At 43.3% G+C, this 22659-nt stretch overlaps 1 protein-coding gene across 7 annotated transcripts in view; it reads right to left on the minus strand.

Moving 5' to 3' along the window:
• Positions 1-5074: 5074 nt before the first annotated feature.
• MAP2K6 (mitogen-activated protein kinase kinase 6) overlaps positions 5075-22659 on the minus strand; it is a 93782-nt gene continuing 76197 nt past the window's right edge. For all 7 annotated transcript variants that reach the window (XM_045182295.2, XM_045182291.2, XM_045182293.2 and 4 more), the window contains 5 exons: positions 21664-21791; positions 20674-20751; positions 19441-19580; positions 11528-11573; positions 5075-5424 (listed from right to left, as the gene is read on the minus strand). In XM_045182295.2, the coding sequence (XP_045038230.1) occupies positions 5347-5424; positions 11528-11573; positions 19441-19580; positions 20674-20751; positions 21664-21791 (470 nt within the window). In that variant the 3' untranslated portion in view covers positions 5075-5346. The remainder of the gene's footprint in view (positions 5425-11527; positions 11574-19440; positions 19581-20673; positions 20752-21663; positions 21792-22659) is intronic.

The raw sequence follows: 22659 nt of genomic DNA on the forward strand, positions 1-22659 counted from the left end.
TGGCCTGGGGTCCGAATCGAGCCCATTGCCTGATACTCTAAATAAAGTTTTATTGGAACACAGCCCTGAGCTCACTCACGGACATACTTACGTGTGCTTTCACACCTGCTTTTGCACCTGCAACAGAGACTGGATGGGACACAAAGCTGAAAATATTTACTGTCTTTCCCTTTCCAGAAACTGTTCGCCAAGCCCTGGTCTAGGATGTCACGATCCACCTCCCACAGAGCACAGGTTACTGATCTTATGGAATCTTTACACAGTACTCCACTCCCCTCCCCCTCAACAAGAAACGGTTGCAAAAGTTTCATGTACAATGTGTATGTTCCTAGGGAAAAGGTCCTAGCAATCACCAGATTCCCAAAGGAATCCAGAGCACCCCAATTAAAGTCAAAGAAAACTGCAAAGTGCCTTTAGCTGCTGGCACATTGGACAGTGCTCACACGCACACACACAAACACACACACACACGCACACACAAGAGGAATGTGGACCCTCAGAATGAAGTATCTTTTTTCCTCTCCTCTCAGGTTTGGTAGCTTCCTCTTTCTAGATTTACTCTGGCATTTTTCCATCTGAGTATGTCAATTGTCAGGGGTCTAATTGAAAACTATACTTTCTACATGGTAATGCAATAAAAATTGAAGATTCCTTTAAGCCAGCACATTTCCCTTTAAGCTTTAAGTCACAGACATTACGAAGGCAACATCCCCAGCACAATAAAGCTTTAATTCATTTTACGAGATCTGACCACCAGCTCCAACGAATTTTATGACTATGCTATTCCCATCCTCAAGGTCGCCAAAAAAAAAAAAAATTGGATCAGAAATCAGAACCGGGAACCCACTGTACTTTCCTGCAGGAGATAAAGTGTTTGTTAGACACTATGGGGAGAAACTGAGTAGTTTCTGAGCAGAGCTGACGAAGCCCCTTGGTCAACAAAAGCATTTTTACTGTTCAACTATGAACACGTCAGTCCCTCCTTGCCTCCTTTGTGATTCTACTCCAAACATACGAAATCAATTGCACTTGGAGACGCGGGGGCCCCTTTAGTCTCAGTGCCAGTCCCCTCTCATGCTGGGGGTAACGAGTATTTCATTGTCTAGATTATGAATGACACAAGGCGTAGCAGGAGCGATGAAAAGCAAAGAAGGGCAGGACCTCAATTATAAAGCTAATCAACCAGAGGCAAGCAAGACAATCGTGATGGTGAAACACACAGAGTGAAGCGATACAGAAGACTGAGTAGCCAGGAATTCCATTTTGTCACCAACCGTGGACAGTGCGACATCAGCAGAGCAGACATCGATGGTCCCCAAACTGTGTGCTTAGACACGGTGGAGCAAGGAGCGAGCTCACAGGGGCACCACCAGAAAGGGTAAATTTTTAAAGGAAACACAGCAACACCTTCAGGACACTGTGCAAACTGCTACTATTAAGTTGTTGGAACCTAGTTACCCAGTAGGTGGAATTATTAAATATCTATTTTGGCCTAGGGCACCATGAGAAAAATTCCTAAGACAACCATCGGGGTACCACGAAGAGAAAGTCTGGGAATCCCTGGCATATACTTTTTTTTTTTTTCGGTGAGGCTTGGAGGACACACAGAACAGTAAAATACAAACAAGATCGGGCTCTATCCACACATACTCATTTTCCATTTAAGATGGCTTAGTGAAAACAGAGGCTGCTGCTTAACCACTTCTTCCTCACAATAGCAGTGTGACTAAACAGTCTTTGGAACAATGGAACTGTCCCTCCATATCATGGCTAAGAGATGGCTATGAAATCAGGGACAACCTAACTGTATTTTATCATCAAATATATACATTAGGTGAGTTCTTTTTCCTTCAAAGTCTGGGAAGCTCTACACTTATTCCAGGAAGGCTGACATTACTTAAAAGCAAATGTACACTTTTGGGGGAAATATACTTTTGAAGTTATCTTCAGAGCCCAGGACGTGGTCTTTTAAAAAGATGTAGTAATTGCAAAACGTCAGCTGTGAAGGTGGATTTGAATTCTAGAAATTGCCAAACACAATTTGGCACTAAGTCTGATAATAAAAATCAGGTAAAGCAACGAAGACACCTGGTAAGGATTTTTGTAAAGCAGACGAACAGCTAAGGAGTAATTATAAAATGATTCTGCATGTGACACATGTGGGGGAGGAAATGAATTCTGAAGCCCTTCCTGAAGGAGAGGGAAGGGGCAAGAATGTTTTAGCAGCATTATTTATATAGACAGTCTTTAAGTAGCTATCCTGAAGGACAATACTCAGTGATATATAAGGCAATTGTCTTAAAGTCATTCACATTACTTTTTTGGCACACCTTGGCAATCAACAAGATATAGAGATGGATACTTTTATAAACATAAAGCCAATTTATAATATGAACAATTATGATACCAAATCAGTACATTTGAAAAAAAGGACATAATCTCTTTTGTAGAGACATTCTGACGGGTCCACACTTCTCTCTCTCTCTCTCTTTTTATACACATATGTATATATACACACACACATATATTTATGTATACACACATATATATTTACCTATATATGTATGTATATATGTATACATTATAAGTATGTATATGTGTGTATACATACAGCTGTACATATACATTTATATACATATATACGTATATATGTATGTACAGGAGACTCCCAACTTATATCAACTTAGATATAGTTTATGCATCTCTATATTTATTTTAATATTAGTTGTTTATAACTTATAACAGTTCTCAAAAAGCACATTCTCAACTTCAGACCGTTAAGGCTATCAAGTCATTCTACTCTGGTACCTAACATACTTAATCACATGTAGTACATCATGTCCATGGGGAAAAGACATCCCAAAGTTCAAATCAGTATTGCAGGAGCATGCCTTCTCTGACAGTGGCAAAGATGTGCCCACTGGTGAGGACAGGGAAAGAAGTGGGGGCTCCTGTTCCTCTCTGCAGCCACTAATTACTCTCTGCAGATGTTCAAGACAAATTTTAAGTCAACTCTTTCTTTACGAGGTACTACACTTGTGTTCTCAATCCTGGTGCACCTCAGAATCACATGAGCAGCTTATAAAAAATACCAACTCCCAGGCCCACCCGGGGCCCGATGTAATCCAAATCTCAGGGATGCTGACATTGATGGTGTTCCAAGCTCCCAGCTATTCCAATGCTCACTAGGGTTGAGACCCAATGACTAACGTCTCTACCACAGTATGATTGTTCTGGACGCTCAGGCCCCGGGCTTACCGAATGGAGGCGTGCACACATGAGAACACACTTGGTTAAGAATATTTCCAAGGAGAAACCACACTGAATAACAGCTAAGAGTAATCTGACCCAGACCAGAAAGATGTTTTGCTTTACATATTTCACAAAGCTGTAATGGAATGACCTCAGATTTGTTACTACTACTTTCTTTTTTTTCATAAGATGGATAAATAAAGCAAAAAATACAGTTGTGATTTTTTTCCCTCTCTGACTCGGAGGGAAACTTGCAGATGCAGGAAGATGGGTCGGAAAATGAATCGTCATGACCACTAGGATAACACCCCTTTTCTGGCTGGAAAAAGACGAGAACAGAGGTAGCTTCAGAGCAGATGAAACGGTTGTTGAATCAAGCAGGTATCTCTTGCAACTGAATATGAAGACATGTATGGAAATGCCATCGCCGCTTTAGGCGACTGCTTTGAGCTAGAGGTCAAGAGCAAAGAGAAAATGCTAACAGAGAAAAATATAATTGCACTTCAAAATCTAAAAGGGAAAGAACGGGAGGACTGGGGGAGCAATCCTCTCTCCATCTTTGTGAACTCGAGGCAAAGAAAGAAACAGAGTGTGTCCTCTTCTTCCTTCTTTTATCAAAATCTTCTGCCCTTGCACTGCCAAGAGTAGCCTTGAAGTTCCAAAAGCAATGTTTCCGGGTTAGTATCAGTAGTATTCTCCCTGTGGTTCACTTCACTCCTTGACCTTCCAGGAACCTAAAGCCCAGATCAGAGAACCCATTGGTGTATTTGGCCAGGAGGAAGAGTTCTTGTTCAATGCTTACTCAGTCTGCTTGGAATGCACAGTGGAGCTGGCCTCCTACTGTGGAGCAAGCTACTGCATGCTACTGAGGAAAGATGTGGCCTCAATTCAACTCGTGGAAATCTGGCAGTCTATTCCTAGGAATAATTCACCCCTCCCCATCTTCTAATTCATTACCTCCTCATCTTACCAAAGGACAACTACCTGCCTTTAATTTTCTTCTATGGCAGCCCTTCTGCTAATAGTAAGGCTTCGTCACTGAACAAGAAACAAACAAACAAACAAACAAAGCAAAAGCGTACATTAACCTCCTTGGGGTTTGTATATTGTAGGAGGGACAACAGCAGAAGGAACAAATTCTCTGTGTGGTTGGATGTGATACTCCTCCCTCAGGACTGACAAATGTCCTCCTTACTAAATGTGGATGCTCACAGAAGCCACTTGGCAGAACGTAGGACTTACCAAATACACACACACACACAGACAGGAAGACAAGGTGATAGAAAAATCACATCATGAATCACATTCCATTAATACTATACCACAAATGCCAAGAGAACTGAATTTGTGACTCTTTGAGCTATGATAAAAGTGATGTTTGTTTTCCAAAGTTAGGAAAAGAGTCTGACCAGGATACCTTGCCACTTCACCTAGGATATGTAGTTGTTACCCAGGACTGAGCAGAAACTTGAGAACATGCGGCAGCCACAACAGCTGAAACAGATATTTCACAAGAAGAGCTGCTTGTTGATAATTTTATAATACTCTTAAAGATGCACATTAAATAATTTCTTCTGGACCACAGACACAATGGAACTTAAAAAATAAAAGCCCTATAAATATTGCCAAACCAACCTTGTCTTTTGTATCTCCCTCCCTGCATAAAATGGGATCTTTTCAACCAAGCGCTGAAACATAAATATTAAAATAATAAGTTGGACGGACTACAAATCTACTTACAATTTCATCACTACTGTAGCACCTTTTTTTCCAGGGCCAATGCATTCATTTCGTAAAGAACAAGAGAAGTCTGAGAAGCTTAAGGACTCATAATGACACATCATTAAATATTTAATCACCTTTTAAAGTCCTAAGCCTTTATATTTCATCCATCCCAAAGTTCATTCTATACTATAGATTTCAAGGCCCCTTTTGGAGGGGGGGAAAAAAAAAAGAAAATGGGGAGAAAAAAGCCTTCTGGGAGGCGGGGTTAAATTATCTCAAAGATGAGTTTCTATTGGCGTTTTAGTGAACTTCCTTCACCCCGTACACCCACCAATCCACAGGAGGGTCAACTGATCGAGTCCACTGCTTCTAGTCTCCAATAATCAGTTTTACAAAAGATGCCACATCTGTTGCTTTGGATTCATGTAGGGTGAAAAATGGATGTTGCTGGGAAAGAAAAGAAAAAAAAATACATAGTATTAATATTCGTCACTGACAACATAAGAGATTAGCTGATTAACAGATCTGTTTGGTAAACGCAGTACGAACGCCTATCAGGGCTTAACTGGACTCTTCCTACCCTGTCCCAAATCAAGTACACATCCGGTGATACAAACATTTGAAAGACATCTCCTCTTAGTTACCACTCTCCCATTTCGGTATGTTCCCACTGCAGCGTAGCTATCGCTTAAAAATACAGATGCAATTAGGCTACGTAGATCATATCTATGGTAAACTACAAGGGTTCACAAAGACAGTCCCAACTCTGATGTACACAAAACGCTGTTCCCTACAAAGTAATTTTAGACTGATATAGTAGTAAAATAATCAGAAATTTCATAGGTTTAGGCACAGTCATTTCTCAGGAAACGGGTAGTAGAGTAAAAAACCAACTTCGTGGAACAGTAAATGGACAAGGCATTCCCCGCTCTTGACCTTGTGGAACGGGTCTGGACTGAATGAGTGAACAAAGCCACTTTCTAAGCCACATCCACAGCCATGAGTTATACTTATGTCTCTCCTGAGGAAGAGCTGATGCTTCTGAAAAGTAATTTAGACTGCCAAACTCTAGGTATATGTGGAGAAGATTCAACTCGGAGACTGAAGATAGAAAAGCAAAAGAAATGGTCTCTATTCACACAGGCCAGATTAAGTAAACTTCCCAAGAACAGCAAGTCCAGCACTGTGCTGGGGGAGTGGGCATGGCACGACACGAGAGGCTGTGCCTTCCAAAACAACTTCGAAGGAAACAAAGCCATCTTCTCTGCACCAGAACCGTCCTCCCTTCAATTTCATTGCAATAGGTGCCCCGCCGTCACACTGGGACCTTCCACCTCTAACTGGAAGGAGATACATCGGCTCACGATCGATGGTTCTCAGAGGGGAAACAGAACCAACCACCCAAATCAACAAGGACGACCCCTTCAGGCAGACCCGGTGCCAGGCATTGCTCCCTACTGCCCCAGCTGCCCCGGTGGCCACCTTCCTGATTGTCTGGTGGCATCATTTTCAATGACTGGTAGAGCAGCTAAATATGAGCATTTCTGCATGCAGACCAGTATGCAGATGACTCACTCTGTTTCCCTGACTGGGGATTTTAGTTTATAACCTTCATGTTGCCTAGCTGTAGGTTTTCTAATTATATTTGTTTTAAACCTGACAGCGGAGGGCTGGGTGAGTCAGCTCTGTGGGAAACTGAATGCCCACCCATGCAAGTTTTAGGAAACAATGCGAATGGGAAAGGAACAAAACAATAAAACCCCAAAGAAGGTAGAAGGTCACTGTTAAGTATCAGGACACAGAAAATGGCAAGAGGTTTTCTGTTTTTGCCTATCTGAAGATAAAGGTTGGGTGCTGGCTCCGAGCCTCACACCCACTCTATTAACTGAAGCTCTTGATGTTGGGTCCTTGGTCGTGAGCTCTCTGGATAAATAAATACAGCATTACTTTTGATTACTAACCACTTACACAGCACACTTACCAAGTGCTTTACCATCATGCTTATTAGCTTTCCCACATCCTCTTGACATTTGGCGATCTTTTAATGTACTTAAAAGCCTTCGACCATCAAAACAGGACATGTTAAACCTCAGATTACCTCAAGGACTGCGTGCCAGGCCCGCCAGCCCCATATTGCCTCTGGTTCTGCTGGTGGCTTTGAGCTCAGTGGATGCAGCCCAAGTCTGTGAATGAATTCAATAACCTGACCTGACATCTTAAAAAAACAATTCTCAGACGTCTTTCAGTTTATTCTCAGGCTGGGAAAATGCTGTGAGAGCCAGAGGGCAGAGAGAGGGGAAGCGGCAGTCATGTCAAAATGGAAAGTGACTCGCCTTCTTGTGTGGGTTTGGAGGCTGTAAAAGGTTAGGGGGGAACCCAGTCCCTTCTATAAGCAGCGCACTAAGAATAGCAAGGACAGCAACCGAGAGATGAGCAAATTAGGCACCATGAAATCATCTCCAGGCTGGGTTTCTCAAAACAGGAGCCAGGTACGGGAAGGAAGGACTTTACCAGTGGCCCTGCCTGGAGAAAACATGGAGATCCACGAACGTACTGCCAGGAGCATCGGGGCACCATACAGTACCAGTCCTCCCCTATCCTACGTTCAGCAGCTCACCCCTCAGGACGATGGTTTTCTGTGGGTTCAGTCATCGGCTTTAACACTGTGATTCAATCGAGAATGTCCCAGGGTATGTGGAGAACGTAATCACCTCACCAGGCAATCACTTGCGTGGCCTGGTTATCATTTCTGGTGATTATCATCTGGGACGGGGGTCAACTCTAGCCTACTTCCTATTTTCCAAATAAAGTTTTATCGGTACATGCCACATCCATTTGTTTACAGACTGAATATGGCTACTCTCACAGTCAAACAACACAAGCGAGCAATAATGATAGCCCACAGTGCCTAAAACACTTACTGTCTAACCCTTTACAGAAAACGCTGGTCTGTAGTCTAGAAGAACAAATCTCCAAGGGGAGTTTGGGAGAACAAGCAAATGAGAGGATATCAAAGCAAATACACCCACTCAATCCAAGTTAGAAAGAAAAACATTTGAGATTTCTATAAGAGGTACGTGTCTGGGCTGGGGCCTTAATTACAGTGTCCTTCACCTGAGAAAAGGATTTTTGTTTTCTTTTCTACCTCTTCACCAACTCCTACAACCTAAACAATGGCCTCTCAGCATGCGTTTTCCCAGGGCTAAAGTCAGTGTTTGGACTCAGATTTTCCACTTAAAAACCTCAATTCCAAAGAAAAGCAGGGAGCAGTGATGGCCTTAAAAGGCAAGACCAGTTGCAGTACCACAAAGACTAATGCCCTAAAAGGAAAGGGCTGCCCACACGACCTTACCACATTACTATGTAGGCCACAAAAGACCACAGCATTAGAACACACTGGAAAGGTAGAATTCAACATCGGCTGCCAGTGTATATTAAGCTAGAACTTGGCATTTTTTTTCTCAGGTCTGTTCCACTGAAACCTCTGATAAGAAGTCACTTGGAAGGAAAAATTAAGGTTTGCATTTTGCAGTCAGAATTATATAGGAAATGTTCCACAGGACCCCACAGGGATTACTCACGTCTACTGTACTTTATGTGAAATTAATGTTTAAATGCTCTGGGGGTTGCATATACCTACTGAAAAGGGGACTCCAGGACTGAAAAGACCCCTCTCTGGCTGGCTGTTAAAAACCCAACTGGGAGGAAATATTCAACCCAAACATGTAGTGTGCTAACACTTTCTCAAGCATTATTCACCTTTTCTCCCTCAAGTGTGGGTCTGAGTTTAATAAACATGGTAGAACGCTGAGTTGCAGGAGCGACCTTTGAAAGGGCACAATGGAGGCCCACAGAGCCACCCATCTCTCTTCAGACTCTTCCCAGAGTTCCTTTTCAGTCACCCCACTGGAGAACACTCCAGGCTTAAATCAAAGCTTAACCCACAGGACTGAACATCCATGAGTTTGGCTGTGACTATCACCTATTGCTGAATCAGCTCTCTACAACTCTTCTGAGATCGACATCTCCAAACGATACTTTTTCTCTTTGTTTCCAGCTTTACTGAGATATAATTGACATACAACATTGCGTAAGTTTAAGGTGGACATCGTGATGATTTCATACATCTATTTTTGCAAAATAGTTATCACAGTAAAGTGAGGGAGCCCATCCATCACCTCACATAGTTACCATTCTTCCTTTTGTGGTGGGAACATTTAAAAGCTATTCTTTATCCACCTTCAAGTATATAATGCAGTAGTAGTAACTATAGTCAGGATGTTGTACATCACATTCCCAGAACTTCTTCATCTTATACCTGGAAGACGGGACCCTATGACCCCCATCTCCCATTTCCCCCACCCTCCACCCCGGCACCACCAATCCACCGTCTATTTCCATGAGCACCACCAATCCACCGTCTATTTCCATGAGTTCTACTGTTTTAGATTCCACAGAAGTGAGATCATACAGAATCTATTTTTGGTTTTTTCCTGTCTGGCTTATTTCACTTAGCATAATGCCCCCAAGCTTCATTCATACTTTCACAAACGGTAGAATTTCTTTCTTCTGTGGCTGAATAATATTCCCTTGTGTGTGTAATATCACACTTTCTTCCCCTATTTATCCACTAGAAGACACTGAGATTATTTCCACGCCTTGGCCATTGCGAACGATGCTGCAATGACCATGGGAATGAGATAGGGATTTCCTTTCCTTCAAACATATACCCAGACATGGAATTGCTAGATCACACGCTAGTTCTAACTTTGATTTTTTTGAAGAACCTACATACTGTTTTCCATAGTGGCTGCACCAATTTACATTCTCACCAACAGTACAGAAGGGTTCCCTTTTCTCCACATCTCCACTCACACTTGCTATCTCTTGTCTTTTTGATAAAAACCATTCTAACAGGTGTGAGATAATATCTCATGGTGGTTTTCATTTGCATTTCACTGATGATTAGTAATGTGAGAACCTTCTCATGTACTTATTGGCAAAAATCAACAAGTGGAATTACATCAAACTAAAATGCTTCTGCACAGCAAAAGAAATAATTAACAAAATGAAATGGCAATCTACAGAATGGGAGAAAATATTTGCAAACCATATATCTATCTGATAAGGGATTATTATCCAAAATATATAAAGAACTTCCACAACTATATAGCAAAAAAAAAGTCTGATTTAAAAATAGGCAAAGGAACTAAAGAGACATTTTTTCCAAAGAAGATGTACAAATGGCCAACAAGCTATACCTTTTCCAAGTTAGAACCACCTCACCCGGCCATTTGTTAAGAGATATTAGGACCCTGTACCTCTATCACCTGCCCTGAGTTAGTCTGCAGCTGAGCATGGCTTGTGGGTGAGGGGAGAGGAGACGGCATTCAAGGCCCGCTGAGTAACTGTGCTCCAGCAAGAAATGCTGTCACTGCTGTCTCTGATCTCTTCTGAAGATGCACATGAACAGAACCCTTCCATCTCCTGCTAAAACTAAAACCTTGAAAATTATACCAGATGTAGGGAGGGGTTAACACAAATTAGTAAATAGTCTAAATTTTATAATATTTCAAAAAAAGGTGTTTCTCCCACATTCAACCATTCAACATATACTGAGATAAGAATGGCCAAGTTAGGTCTCTGAAAGAATCATTTGGCCTTTGCCAGTGTGGCTTAGGTGGTTGGAGCATTGCCCCATAAACCAAAACACTGTGGGTTCGATTCTGGGTCAGGGCATATACTCCGGTTGTGGGTTCCATCCCTGGTTGGGGCGTGTACGAGAGGCAACCAATTGATGTTTCTCTCTCACATTGATATCTGTCGGTCTGTCTGTCTCTCTCTCTTTAAAATGCAATGAAAAAATGTCCTTGGGTGAAGATTTAAAAAAAAAAAGATTCACTTATCAATAACTAGCTTAGAAATGTAGGTACCACAACTTAAACTATTTTAAAACAACAAGCCTGAAGTCTTATTTTCACTTTTTTTCCATAGGTCATTCAAATGGTAAACTGTGAATGCTGAAGTTGTATAATTCAAATTATTAAGGCTTTGTTTTTTTTCCACAAAAGTAAAAACCAGAAGGAAAAAACAAAGAGATTCTTTCCTCCCTAAACACCCACTGAAAAGTTCATCCAAGTAATCCTAAATATTTTATCAAAAATTCATCACTCACATAGCATTTAAATTTCTCTCATTATTAAAATCTGTTAAATCATGCTTTCCTGTATTATATATTAGTACTTTGTGACTGTGTATCTTTAGTTTGAAAATATCAATTTTATAGACATAATTTGGTCTATGCCATTATTTATCAGCATGGAAAATTTGCCGAGACTGGTAACCTGCCCCCCGTTTATAGTAAAGAAGGATTTAGGATGAATGAAGGACTCAACTCTTTTTGTTTTCAGTTCACTTCCAGTTACCAACGTCTCAGTGAGTCAGTTCTTCCAATATGGCTGTCCGGTTGTAATTTAGGTCTTAGTCACTTAGTCACTTTATCTTTACTAGCTGTTAGTTTGGACATGTTCACACTGCTGACAATACTCACCATAAGCTCTGGATATGTTGGCCGTTCTTTGGAATTCTTCTTCAAGCTTAAAGAAAAAAAAATAAATCCCATTAAATCTAGAAACCATCTGTAGTATCACTAGACTAGCATTTCAGAACTCGTAGAAAACTGAACATAACCAGCTTTAAAAGTGTACTGAAAACACAGATCGTCTATCCTGACTTTCTCCTGCTACACTTGCAAATTGTGGTTTAAATCACTCTTGGTGTACCTTCAGGGAAAAAATAGGTGTGTGTGTCTTTGTGTGTGTGTGTGTGTGTTCACTTTCCTTTGATACTTTGCCAGCACCATATACACTAGCCTTTCCAATCTACAGACATTATATTTCAAAATACGTATCTACCTTCCTTCAACACAATTTTTACTCCACCTCCATTGGTCGGCGTTTCTTACATTACATTTGTTATCGCTTCACTGTCTTCAGTGGGTTGTTTTGCTTGCTTCTGACCCCCCCTGAACGTATAGTTTGCTTTTATATAGTCTTAACCAAGCCCGCCTGCGATAGAAGCGAGACACACAGTGAAGCGTCTAAGATGACGCCACTTGCTGGGGGCCCTGTTGTGTTCTCGGACAGGGAAAGCTCGCCCAGCCTCTGACTTAGCAAGCACGCTTCTCAGCAAGGCTTTGTGGCCACGCGCTCTTGTCAAGCGGCTCCCGTGGATTCGGCGGTCTATATACACAGACATGTGAATGGCATTTGACATTGCAGACAACAGTAATAAAATGGAAATCGGAAGAAACCCATTCCTCCACCCACCCTGTACCCATGCCCAGCCTTAAAATGGAGAAACAAAAGAAGTGGTTGATTTGGAGTTGGAATCCCAGGTTACAGAATGGAGAAAAGGATGATTTTGAAAACTATGATTTGCAAGGCAACCTACAGACTCCCCTGCCCATCGGGTCACAAGTCAGACACGAATGGAAAGGCACTTTGCCTGGTATTGACGGAAGCAAAGTGGGACTGATTATTACATTGCTGGGACCTGCGTGAATGGACCGTTTGGAGCAGATGAGACCCGTATGCAGGATACAGCCCAGCAACGAGGGCGGTGGGAGCCAGGTACAAACCCACAAAAGAGTGAAGTAGTCGAGACGCTTTGAGAAACTGTGGTTTAAAATAAATCAAAATGAAGAAAAGAGGAAGCTTTTGAACCAAAACAACTTAAAGCAGCCTACCAGTTTATTCCAGGCAATTCTGTGGGTAGAAGCCAGGGAACCTGAGACAGGGTACAGGTAGATGTGAGGAGAGAAGTTTCAGTCTGGAACTGAGGGCAGATCTAGGACCTAGTGACCTCAGTGACCAGACAACCTATGAGAGAAAGTTTCATCTCAACTGAGGATAACAATAAGAAGGGATTAGACAGGAGAATTATCAACTGTCAGAGCAGATTGACATGGGAAGGTGCGTCTGAGTGAAATGAATGACACCTCGTCACTCCCCCTCACGACTCTGCAGGTCCCTATACCCTGAGATTCCATGGGGCCCTCCTGGTGGTTCTCAGCTACAGGGGGCTTTGCCCTCAAGAGGGTATTCAGCAAGGTCTGGCAGCATTTTGGTTGGCACAGCTGGTGGGGGACAAGGGTGGTCTTGGCATCTATAGGCAGAGGCCAGGGATGTTGCTAAACATCCTATAATGCACAGGACCGTTTCTCATGACAAAGAATGATCCAGCCCCAAATGTCACTAGTGCCGAGGCTGAGAAACCCAGGGCCATGTGCCCTGGGTATACGTCCTCGTTGCTACCTTCCATCCCCTTCTCTGGAATGAGTTTCACTTAGAACGGCGATTCCAACCTTTCTCATCTCATGGCACACATCAACTAATTACTAAAGTTCTACAGCACACCAAAAAATATACTTTTTGCCGATCTGACAAAAAAAATAGTTGTAATTTCGATTCATTCACACCAGACTGCTATTGTTGTGTTGGCTGTTGTCATTTTTTTTTTATCTGCCAGTCTAAGGGAAAAGAGGTCAGTGCCCCTGACTACATAGTCAGGTGTTCGATGTTTAACTTTTCACGGTACGTGGGTTGAAAATTGCCGACTTAGAAGCATCTCCAGCTGATTTGTCCGTCCTTTGGGCACATTCCCACCACAACCACCCGTCCCTACCTCCACCCCTGAAAGCAAAAGTTCTTCCTTCTAAATTCAAGAGCCACTTCACCAAGAAACACAAGCAGAAATGTGATCTCGGGAGTGTGGCTGACTTGCACAGAGACCCCAGTAAAAGCAAACACACAGGCTAACATACAAAAGCCCTACATTTTCAGCTGCTGTCAAAAGCAAATAAAAAACCGGTATGTCTTCTCTATAATCTGAACGATTTACCTTGCTAAAATCAAGAATGAGAAATGCAAATTCAACATTATATCCACAGTCAATGTCGAAGTGGTTCGGTAGATGGAACATGGCGTCCGGCAACAGCCCCTCACTCCACACAGACCCTGAAACTCTTCCCTTGAGGACCACGTCCCATTGGAATGAGAGTTGGGAAGAAGGGCTTGTTTCTCAAATGTTAAAAACAATGGCCTCTTTGGTCCACCAGAGATCTTTGTGAGGCTGGAGAATTCTGACCTTCTACTTAGTAGATAATGAAATTATAATCTCTTTTCTCTTCAGGTAGAAGAACTTGAAACTTCCATTTTTTAAGGAGAGGTAATTTTAAGTTACAATGTTTTTTCACTTCTGGAAGAATTTAAGAAAATTTCTCTAGTATTGTTTTTTAATCGGTACAAAGAAAATGTGGGGAAAGTACCACAAGTTTATCTGGCATAACGTGATAAGAATTCCTGAAATCTCAGAGATTGCTAACCAGTACTCATTCTTGACTTACAATCCCTGATTAGAAAGCTCAAAATTTAACACGGCTGTGCGGATGGAAAAAATACTTACACAGCAAACCAAGGCTGTTTATTAAATTAACGTAAGAGATAAACCCCATTCCCTCTATATTTTAAATTGAGAACACTTCAAAACATGGCCTAAGAATAGCCAAATACTCAGTATAAGGTTAGGGGAAAAGGCAAACTTTCCATGTTTAATAGGAAGTGCTTGAAATTCAGTATAAAATAACAACTACAGAGTTCAAAGCTACACTGATTTCTTTTTGGAGTGGAGTCAGACTTTTGAATTTTCAAGTGGCTTGTCATTTTCAAGCATGCAATTAGCTAACAGCCCTAATTCCTCTTCCAAATGCCACAACACACGCTCCTGACCGTGGCCGACACTAAAACACAGCTTCGTGCTGTCTTGAGAATTGCTAGCTTGAAGTTTGTGCTGACCAGAGGGTTTCTGCCGATTTGAACTCCCCACCCCCTCCCACCGTTTCCAAGAAGGCTATGTGGTATATCCACAAAACAAAAACACACTACGCCTCCCAAGCCATACCTATGTCGTAAGCTAAATACACATCCAGTGCCCCTTTCTGCTGTCTTTCCTGAACAAGTTGGGAACTATATCATCGGACTGTGTCTGTTCTATACTAGTTCCTCTGAGTCAGACGGGATCGATGTCTGGGTGGGCCTCCAACACACGCCGCCAGGCCAGCAGGCTGGTCAGCTGGGCACTGAGCCTCTTCAATAGGCCTCAAGGGAAAGCGAAACGGAAATCCAGCTATCCTGGTGTTCAGGAGTCAGTTGCCAGTGACTTCCTTCAGTCCCCAAGCCTGTGGACCTACAGGAAGAGGTTACCGTAAAAACTTTAGGCCTGCAAAGATACCGCTGTCTTGAGAAACTCATTTGTTAAGCCTTCTGCAGGACCAGAAGGCACAGCTTTTCCATGAGACTTCTCTATGAAAAAACCCCAAACTCAGTGTACCTGGTCAGCACCACTCATCCCAGGAACTCATTAAAACCTCCACGATAAGAAAGCCTTGAGTGGGGAAAAAAGAGGAAGAAAATACCATTCCGTAGTCCCTATTTCAAAAGAAGTACACAAAGGACGGGTTTGTAAGCTATCACTGTGTTTTTGTTCTTCAAGTTCATAGGGAATAAATGCCCGAACTTTTTCTTTTCTCCACCCCTCCCCTCACGATAATGTTTCTCTGATGTTATTACAAAAGAAATTGGTATCAGCTGGACCTCTGGGCTCTAGCTTGAACTCAGGATGTGACAGGGGTGGCCTGTGAGAGCTTTCTCCTCAACCCCACAAACTGCAAGCAGCAATCAGAGGAGAGTGGCCACCAAGCTGGGTCCCTGGATGGTATACAGCCAGGGTCCCCAACCTCGGGGCCGCAAACCGGTACCAGTCTGGGCCTGTTAGAAATCATCTCCAACCACTTCCCCCCCCCCGACCCCCGCCCCAGTCCATGGAAAAATTAGCTTCCATAAAACCGGTCCCTGGTGCCAACGAGGTTGGAGACCGCTGGTGTAGAGTATTTAGTGCCACTGTCACGTCAGCAAAAGCTTAGTGGGGACATCTCTCGTCAAAGGCCACAAATACTCGCACAGATCACCTAGGCTGTGAGTGATGCACCCTTTCTCTTCTAGTTCTGCTTGTAGCTCAGAGACAGATGTAGAAGATAAAAACATAGATGCATTGACCTTGAAATTTGAAATTAAATCTTTCGCTTTCTAAATCGGTAGTTCCCTTCCCCCACTTACGACAAAGAGTTGGGGCTTTTTGAGATGTCTGGAAGGATCATAGCCCAACTAGGTAAAAAAAAAAAATACAAAAAATGCAAGGAGATCACTCAAAAAGGGGGTTCTTGCATAAAGATGTGTCTCAGAAACACAGTTTTCTACAGAGAAAAATGGAGAAACAGCTACAAAAGGGAGTTACACTCAGAGGCTACGCCCTTCTCTTCATCATGAAATAGAAGAGGTGTTCTTAGGTCGTCATCATTTTTCCATTCTTTCCAGCCAGCTCCGGATCAAACTTAAAACTAGCAGAAATAAAACAAGTGGAATAATTAGACTGCCCCCAGGGGTGGTCTGCATCTGTGTGCTAATACGTATGAAAAACAAAAATGTTTCCACAAAGATCTAAGCCATTCATAAAATCTTTTATTTTAAAAAATCAGCACCATTTTTGGAAGCATCTGATCGTGTTTCCAACTCAGCTTCAAAACAGTGGTCATACTAAGGATGTGTCAAAGACACTGTATTGGTTTATGATAGGCAAAAAGCTACTGACCTGGCATGTGAAATAGGAGAGCCTATACTCTTAAAATACCCGACCGAGCACAAGTAAGAACATGCGATAAATTCGCCCTCTACTTTGCAATTCCCATACCAGCAAAATGAGTCCGCTTTTACACAACTGATATTCTTCAGCACCAGATTCTACAGCACCAAAAGTCGGAAGGAGACTGTATTCTCTGACAACTTCGATGCTAGTGATTTCGAGTTCTCTCTCTCTCTCTCTACCCCCCCTTAGTAAATCCCAAAAGCAAGCCAGATAAGCTGACTTGAGTGTGAATGAAATGAAACAGAATTAACAGCAGTAGCAGGATTGATGGTTCCAGCAAAGCTGGAAAATGTCTATGGCTCATAAGTTTTAAATGTACAAGCTATAGTAGCTGGGACTAAAATTGAGAGAAAAAGAAAGGGAAATGGAGACCTTGGAGGGGAGCCATGAAGACCACGAGTGTTTTGGGTGGCGGGTGGTGGGAGTGGGGGGGAGGGAGGTTGGAGTGGGCAGGCACAGGGTGGACACAATATAAAGAACAATAATACAAGTATCTGGGATTTCTACATTCGTGCACATACATTAAAAATGGTGAGCACTTACTTTTCAAGGTTTTCATTTTTAAAATATCTATAAAAAGCTTTAACACTCTGATTCTTTACGGGAAATTCTAAGTAAGAAAAAGAAATACTTTGCTAAAAAAAATGTCATTGGATGCTTTTAAAAAAATAAATTGAAGTTGGTCCGAAGGTTGTGGGTTATTGTTAAGCTGATTAACATAAAAAGAAATGGAAGAAGACGAGCTCCTGGACACAAGCATTGGTCCATAGGTCTAAATATGGGGCTCTCGACCCGGCTGCACAGAAGAACAACTGGAGAACATTTGGAAAATACCACTGTTCATTCACACCAGTGGAATCAGGATCTCTGAGGGGGAGGCCCGGGTGAAGAAGGATGTACACTGGAGAGCTCTCTCACGGTTTATACGTGAGCAGCCAGAGTCGAGAACCATTGAGTTAAACTGGTGAATCACCAAAGGCGGGCCAGCTTTCCAGAACTTTTCACACCAGCCTTGGGCTTACCAGTCTGCTGAAGTACCCAGAATCTTGGAGAAAGGGGGCAAGCGGACAAGGTTGTAAGAAGGATAGTTTGAAAAGACTCCTCTAGTTAAGACCCTTACTGCCCCTCTTGAAAACGGTTGGTCTAAACTCTCCAAAATGACTCATCCCTTTTCCTATATGACTTCTGGATAGGAAAAGGAAAAATTTTTGATTCCAGAAGGCAAACTCATGAGCTCATCTCAACCTGACAGGGGAGCCCCCATATGTGGCACATACCCAAGAAAGCAGACGGGAGGACATATGTTGGTGGCCCAGAGGATATATGTATTAAGAGGATCCACCATTGTAATGTAAGGGATCCTAGAGCCTTTACATACTAGAACCCAATGCCCCAGCCCCTCTCTGGCATTCAGCCAGAACAAAAACAATGGTAGGCCTCCCTCATACATCATTAGGAGGAAGTACCAGAGGTGACACAGGGCTAGAACTAACAAAGAGTCCAAGAGGCCTCAGTTTCACCAGCCAGAGACAGTTGCTTCATCTCAGCAAGTCTCCCAACAAAAGCTGTAATCAGAATACTTCTTCCAAAGAGCCTGGAGGCCAAGGAATGGCAATACTGAGGGAGCTGGATTCTCAAACAGCCTTCAGAACTCTTTCTCTTCCTCTATAGCAAGTGGCCAGCATTGGTCCTGTCCGAGAGCCGCAGCCGGGTCCATGACCATCTCCGATTCCCCTTCCTCCCCATTCTCGCCTGCTTCTGCAGGATGCCCCGATAAACTAACTCAGCTCCATTCTGTGCATTCCCTGGGCGTCATTTTCCAGCATCACTTGCAATGGTCGTGAGCGTCAAGTTTCATCAGGCAACACGGTCCTGATGCAGACAGAAATCACTAGATTTTCTGGAGAAAACTATCCCCTCTCCTACTTTCCTTGATTCCACTGGCAATTTTGATACAAGCAAAGTTCACAACATTAGTACGGCTCCTTTTATCTTTCCACTCCAACTATCTTTAGATTCCCTTCTCAGTCCCTGGATGCTGTCCATCAAATGGCCATGGGCACGTGGATCCACAGCCAGCAAGTACTCTGCCGGAAACAGCCTACTAACCACCAGAACTACTGCAAGACTTCTAGGTCCAAAAGGAACACTCTGAAATTAGCCGCCGCCTTCTCACCCCAGCTCATTCTTTGCATCTTACCTACTTCCTACCTTGAAACCTCCAGTGGGTCCTACCATCTTTCTCTTCGTGCTCTAACCAACATCCAATTGCTTCAAGATCTCGTAAGAGTCTCTCGCTTTGCGACAAGATGCAGGGTGCTTTTTCTGCTCAGAATACCCTTCCTTCCCCTACTTGCCTTTCACTTGGAGACTATCTCACATGGTCTCAGCTCAGAATACATCTCCTTCAGAAACTCTGTCCTGATGCCTTTTCTCTGAGTTCCCCCCAATACCCTAGGAATATCTCCATCACTGGACCTGTGTATCGTACTATAATTATTGGTGGATGAGACTCCCCTGCTTGACTCTGAGCTCCGTGAGGGCAGGGACTGAACAGAAGCATCTGTGTTGCTCCAGCATCGAGGGTGCACTCCATAAATGCTTTTGGAATGAATGTATGCAGAATGGGGTAAACCTGATGGAGGGTATTCATGAGAACTCTTCTTCCTTGAACACGGCATCTGGGAGACGAGGCTCTCTTACCACTGTGAGGTAAAGTCCACAAACTCCTCGGAGAACTTGTCTGCTGGGAGCTGTGGCGACGGCTCCTCTACCACCTGTTTGAGCTGCTGGAAGGGAGTTCCCCACGAATCATAGGGAAACCGAAGGATGGCCAACTCAATCTGGAGGGGAGAGGAAAACAGGGAGACAGCAGCTGACACACAGGTCCTTTACGGAGACCACTGGGTTTCCTCCCAGGAGAACCAGTGGAAAGAAACAATGGTGAAGTTCAAGGAAAACTTCTGGGGGGAATAAACTAAGAATATGTTCTCTACAAATTTCCCCCAGTTCCTAGTACTAGGGATTTTCAAATACTAACTTACTAAGCCTATTTAAAACTGGATCCTCACCAAAACCCACTGTGGCACTTTAAAATTACAAGCCAACGGTCTTGAACTTGAGGATAGAAAGCAACCATGTTTTTCCAATTGCTGAGTCTAAAAAATTATTCTCGCCCTCATACTTTTTCAGAGCTGTGTACATCTGCTGCCACCTGCAGGTCTCGTGCTGGAATGAAATAAAAACAACCGAGGACCGAAGGACTGATCTTTCTCTGGACTTGACGTAAAGGCCTCTTTGCTGTTACAAGATCCCACGTTTTCTGGACAGAAACATGAAGTTGTTCACAGGATTTAATCAGCTGCCAGGCCTGGGGAAGAGTCAGGACCTCAGCGGAAAGCTCCCGGCCTCGGTGATGCACTGAACAGCAATGATGACCAGTTAGTAACTAAGCACCGACTGTATAACTTTAGGGCTGTGCCTATGGAGATGACAGTACTGTGTCACATCTGTTAGCCACACGTGACCTCCACAGCCAAGACATCTATCATAACCGAACTCTGAGAAGCACTGTCTGTGTCCTAATCGGGGGCCTTGTGCCTTGATTAGAATAATTTAATTTTAAGAAAACTATGAGGAACTACAGTCAGGCCCTCTCATTTTACAGAGGATGGTAAGACAGCCTACGTGCATCCATCCTCAGGGGCACACAACTACTTAGAGGTGGAATGAAGAGAAAACTGGCTTTGCCCAATCCCAGTTCAGCATTTCTTCCTCACCACCCCGCAGGCGGCTGTCACTCAGAATCTCCTTCTATCTCTTGCAGGAAGGATGCCCGAGACCAGCATTTACGGCACTTGCCGCTCGGTCTGGAAGGCCACCCCACTCCCGCGCGTGCCCAGAATCTCACGGTCCGTGGTGGTTATCACACGCTACCATTGTGATGCCCAGACTCCAGATGTCCGACTTCACGCTGTATCCCTTCTGGTTGAGCTCTGGGTTTATTCTTTCAGGCTGGAAAAAAGACAGAAAAAGACAAGTGAGATGACATTCTTAGCTCAACAAAGTCTCTGGGGTGAGGAGCAGCACCAGCTACCAAGTGAGTTGTCTGATGCTGTTAACATTGCCTTCCAAGAGAGTCTCTAACTGTAATAAATATCAATGTCTCGGCAGTCATTTCCCATTCTACATTAGGAGACAATAACAAATCAAAGTCCCCTCCCAATTCAAAACTAATTTCAATTTTCCTCCAGAAGAAGCAGGACATAAAGTTACTTCGCCAGTCCAGAATGTTCCTTGTTAAAAACACCAACAGTCCAGAACTCAGTTTAAAAAAAAAACATCGACAAAAGGCACTGGGCTACCCTCTGGTGTTAATAGACTGAAATGCTTTTAGTGGAACAGGGACAAGAAGTTTTTTAATTCCAGCACAAGTCCATTTCCACATAGAATACGGGAGAAGTCCTGTAAGTGGAAAGGGGTCCCAAGGCCTCTGCTAATGGCCATGAGTGCTCACAGCTATGAGTTTCTCTCAGGACTGACCTAACCGACATACATGGGCAATTTAAACCCTACTTACTGTTCTGTCCTCAACAAACAAGGTAATGCTCTCCCGCAACTCAGGGTGGAAAACTGTGTGGGCTGTATGCATTAGTTACATGTTGTGTTTTCCAAACAACATAACTTTTCGCTTAGGTTTTTAAAAATACTATACCTTTTTACAAAAATAATATAGATGAATCAAGTAACTAAAGATACCAGACAGGACATATTTAAGAAAAAAGGTGGTGCAGAATAGCTCTTGCATCTCAGATACATTTCCGTTTTCCCTTCACAGCCATCCAGTTTCTACCTCCTGGCAGGGTTTGCGTTCTGAGACACACCACCCCCCACCCCCCCAGACCCCGCCCCCGGCCATGTACTTACAGCCATGTATGGCTTGCACCCTGCATCAATGGTTTTAGCAACTGAGTCTACAAGGTAGCCACTGATTCCAAAATCGCACATCTTCACTTGGCCCAGGGTATTGATCAGCACGTTGGAGGGCTTGACGTCTGAAAGCAAGAACAACCAGGCGCCCATCATCTCAGCCTGCCGGGAAGATTCACTCCTCCACCACCAGAGGGCCCAATACCTCCATTTCTCCTTCAGCTTTCCCCAAGCCCAACATAAAAGTAAATGCCATCCATGACCAGTTATGTACTTCTTATTCTTGAAAAAAATGATTACTGAGGCAAATGCCCAATTCCATGGCATAGTCTAAATCATGCGAGATGAGTAAGTTCTGGAGATCTGCTGTACAAGACAGGGGATCAAAAAAAAAAAAGGCCGAATTATCTTCTGGAAGGCAAGCCCTTTGTCCTGTAGGTGTCTCCCACTAGGTGAGTGTTCTAGGAACCCATCTGTGCCAGTGTACCAGCTGGCATTGTTGTGAGAGGCTGCATTCAGCTTCAGTGATTTTTCTTGAAGATTCTTTCAGTGCATTTGCCCCTTTCATGATGGGTGACTTACAAGCACACCTTTCCACACCACTCTGAGTATTCAGCAGTTCTTAACCAAAAAACAGCAGGACCCCCAAGCCCCACCCTCCCTATTCACCCAATCTCGCCCCAAGCAACTCTTTTGTTGTTGTTGTTGTTTCCCCGAGGAAAAAAGTCCTCAAAGGGAAACATTTTGCCGAGGTGGGAGAGGCGAACAAAACACGGCAGGAGCACTAAAAGGCATCAAAGTTGACAAACTCGAAAACTGTGTTGAGCAGTCAAAAAAAAGTCTCAGTAGGTTTACTGCATAAAATGGAGAGTATTTGAAGGTGACTAAAGTTTCAACATGCAAGATAAATGCAGTTTTTTATAAACAAATTCTGGGGGTTTGGGGCCCGCCCTCACACAATATCCGCCCTATGGTGAACTAGACACTTCACTT

Source organism: Desmodus rotundus, chromosome 9 (assembly GCF_022682495.2).
Source record: "Desmodus rotundus isolate HL8 chromosome 9, HLdesRot8A.1, whole genome shotgun sequence".
Lineage (NCBI taxonomy): Eukaryota > Metazoa > Chordata > Mammalia > Chiroptera > Phyllostomidae > Desmodus > Desmodus rotundus.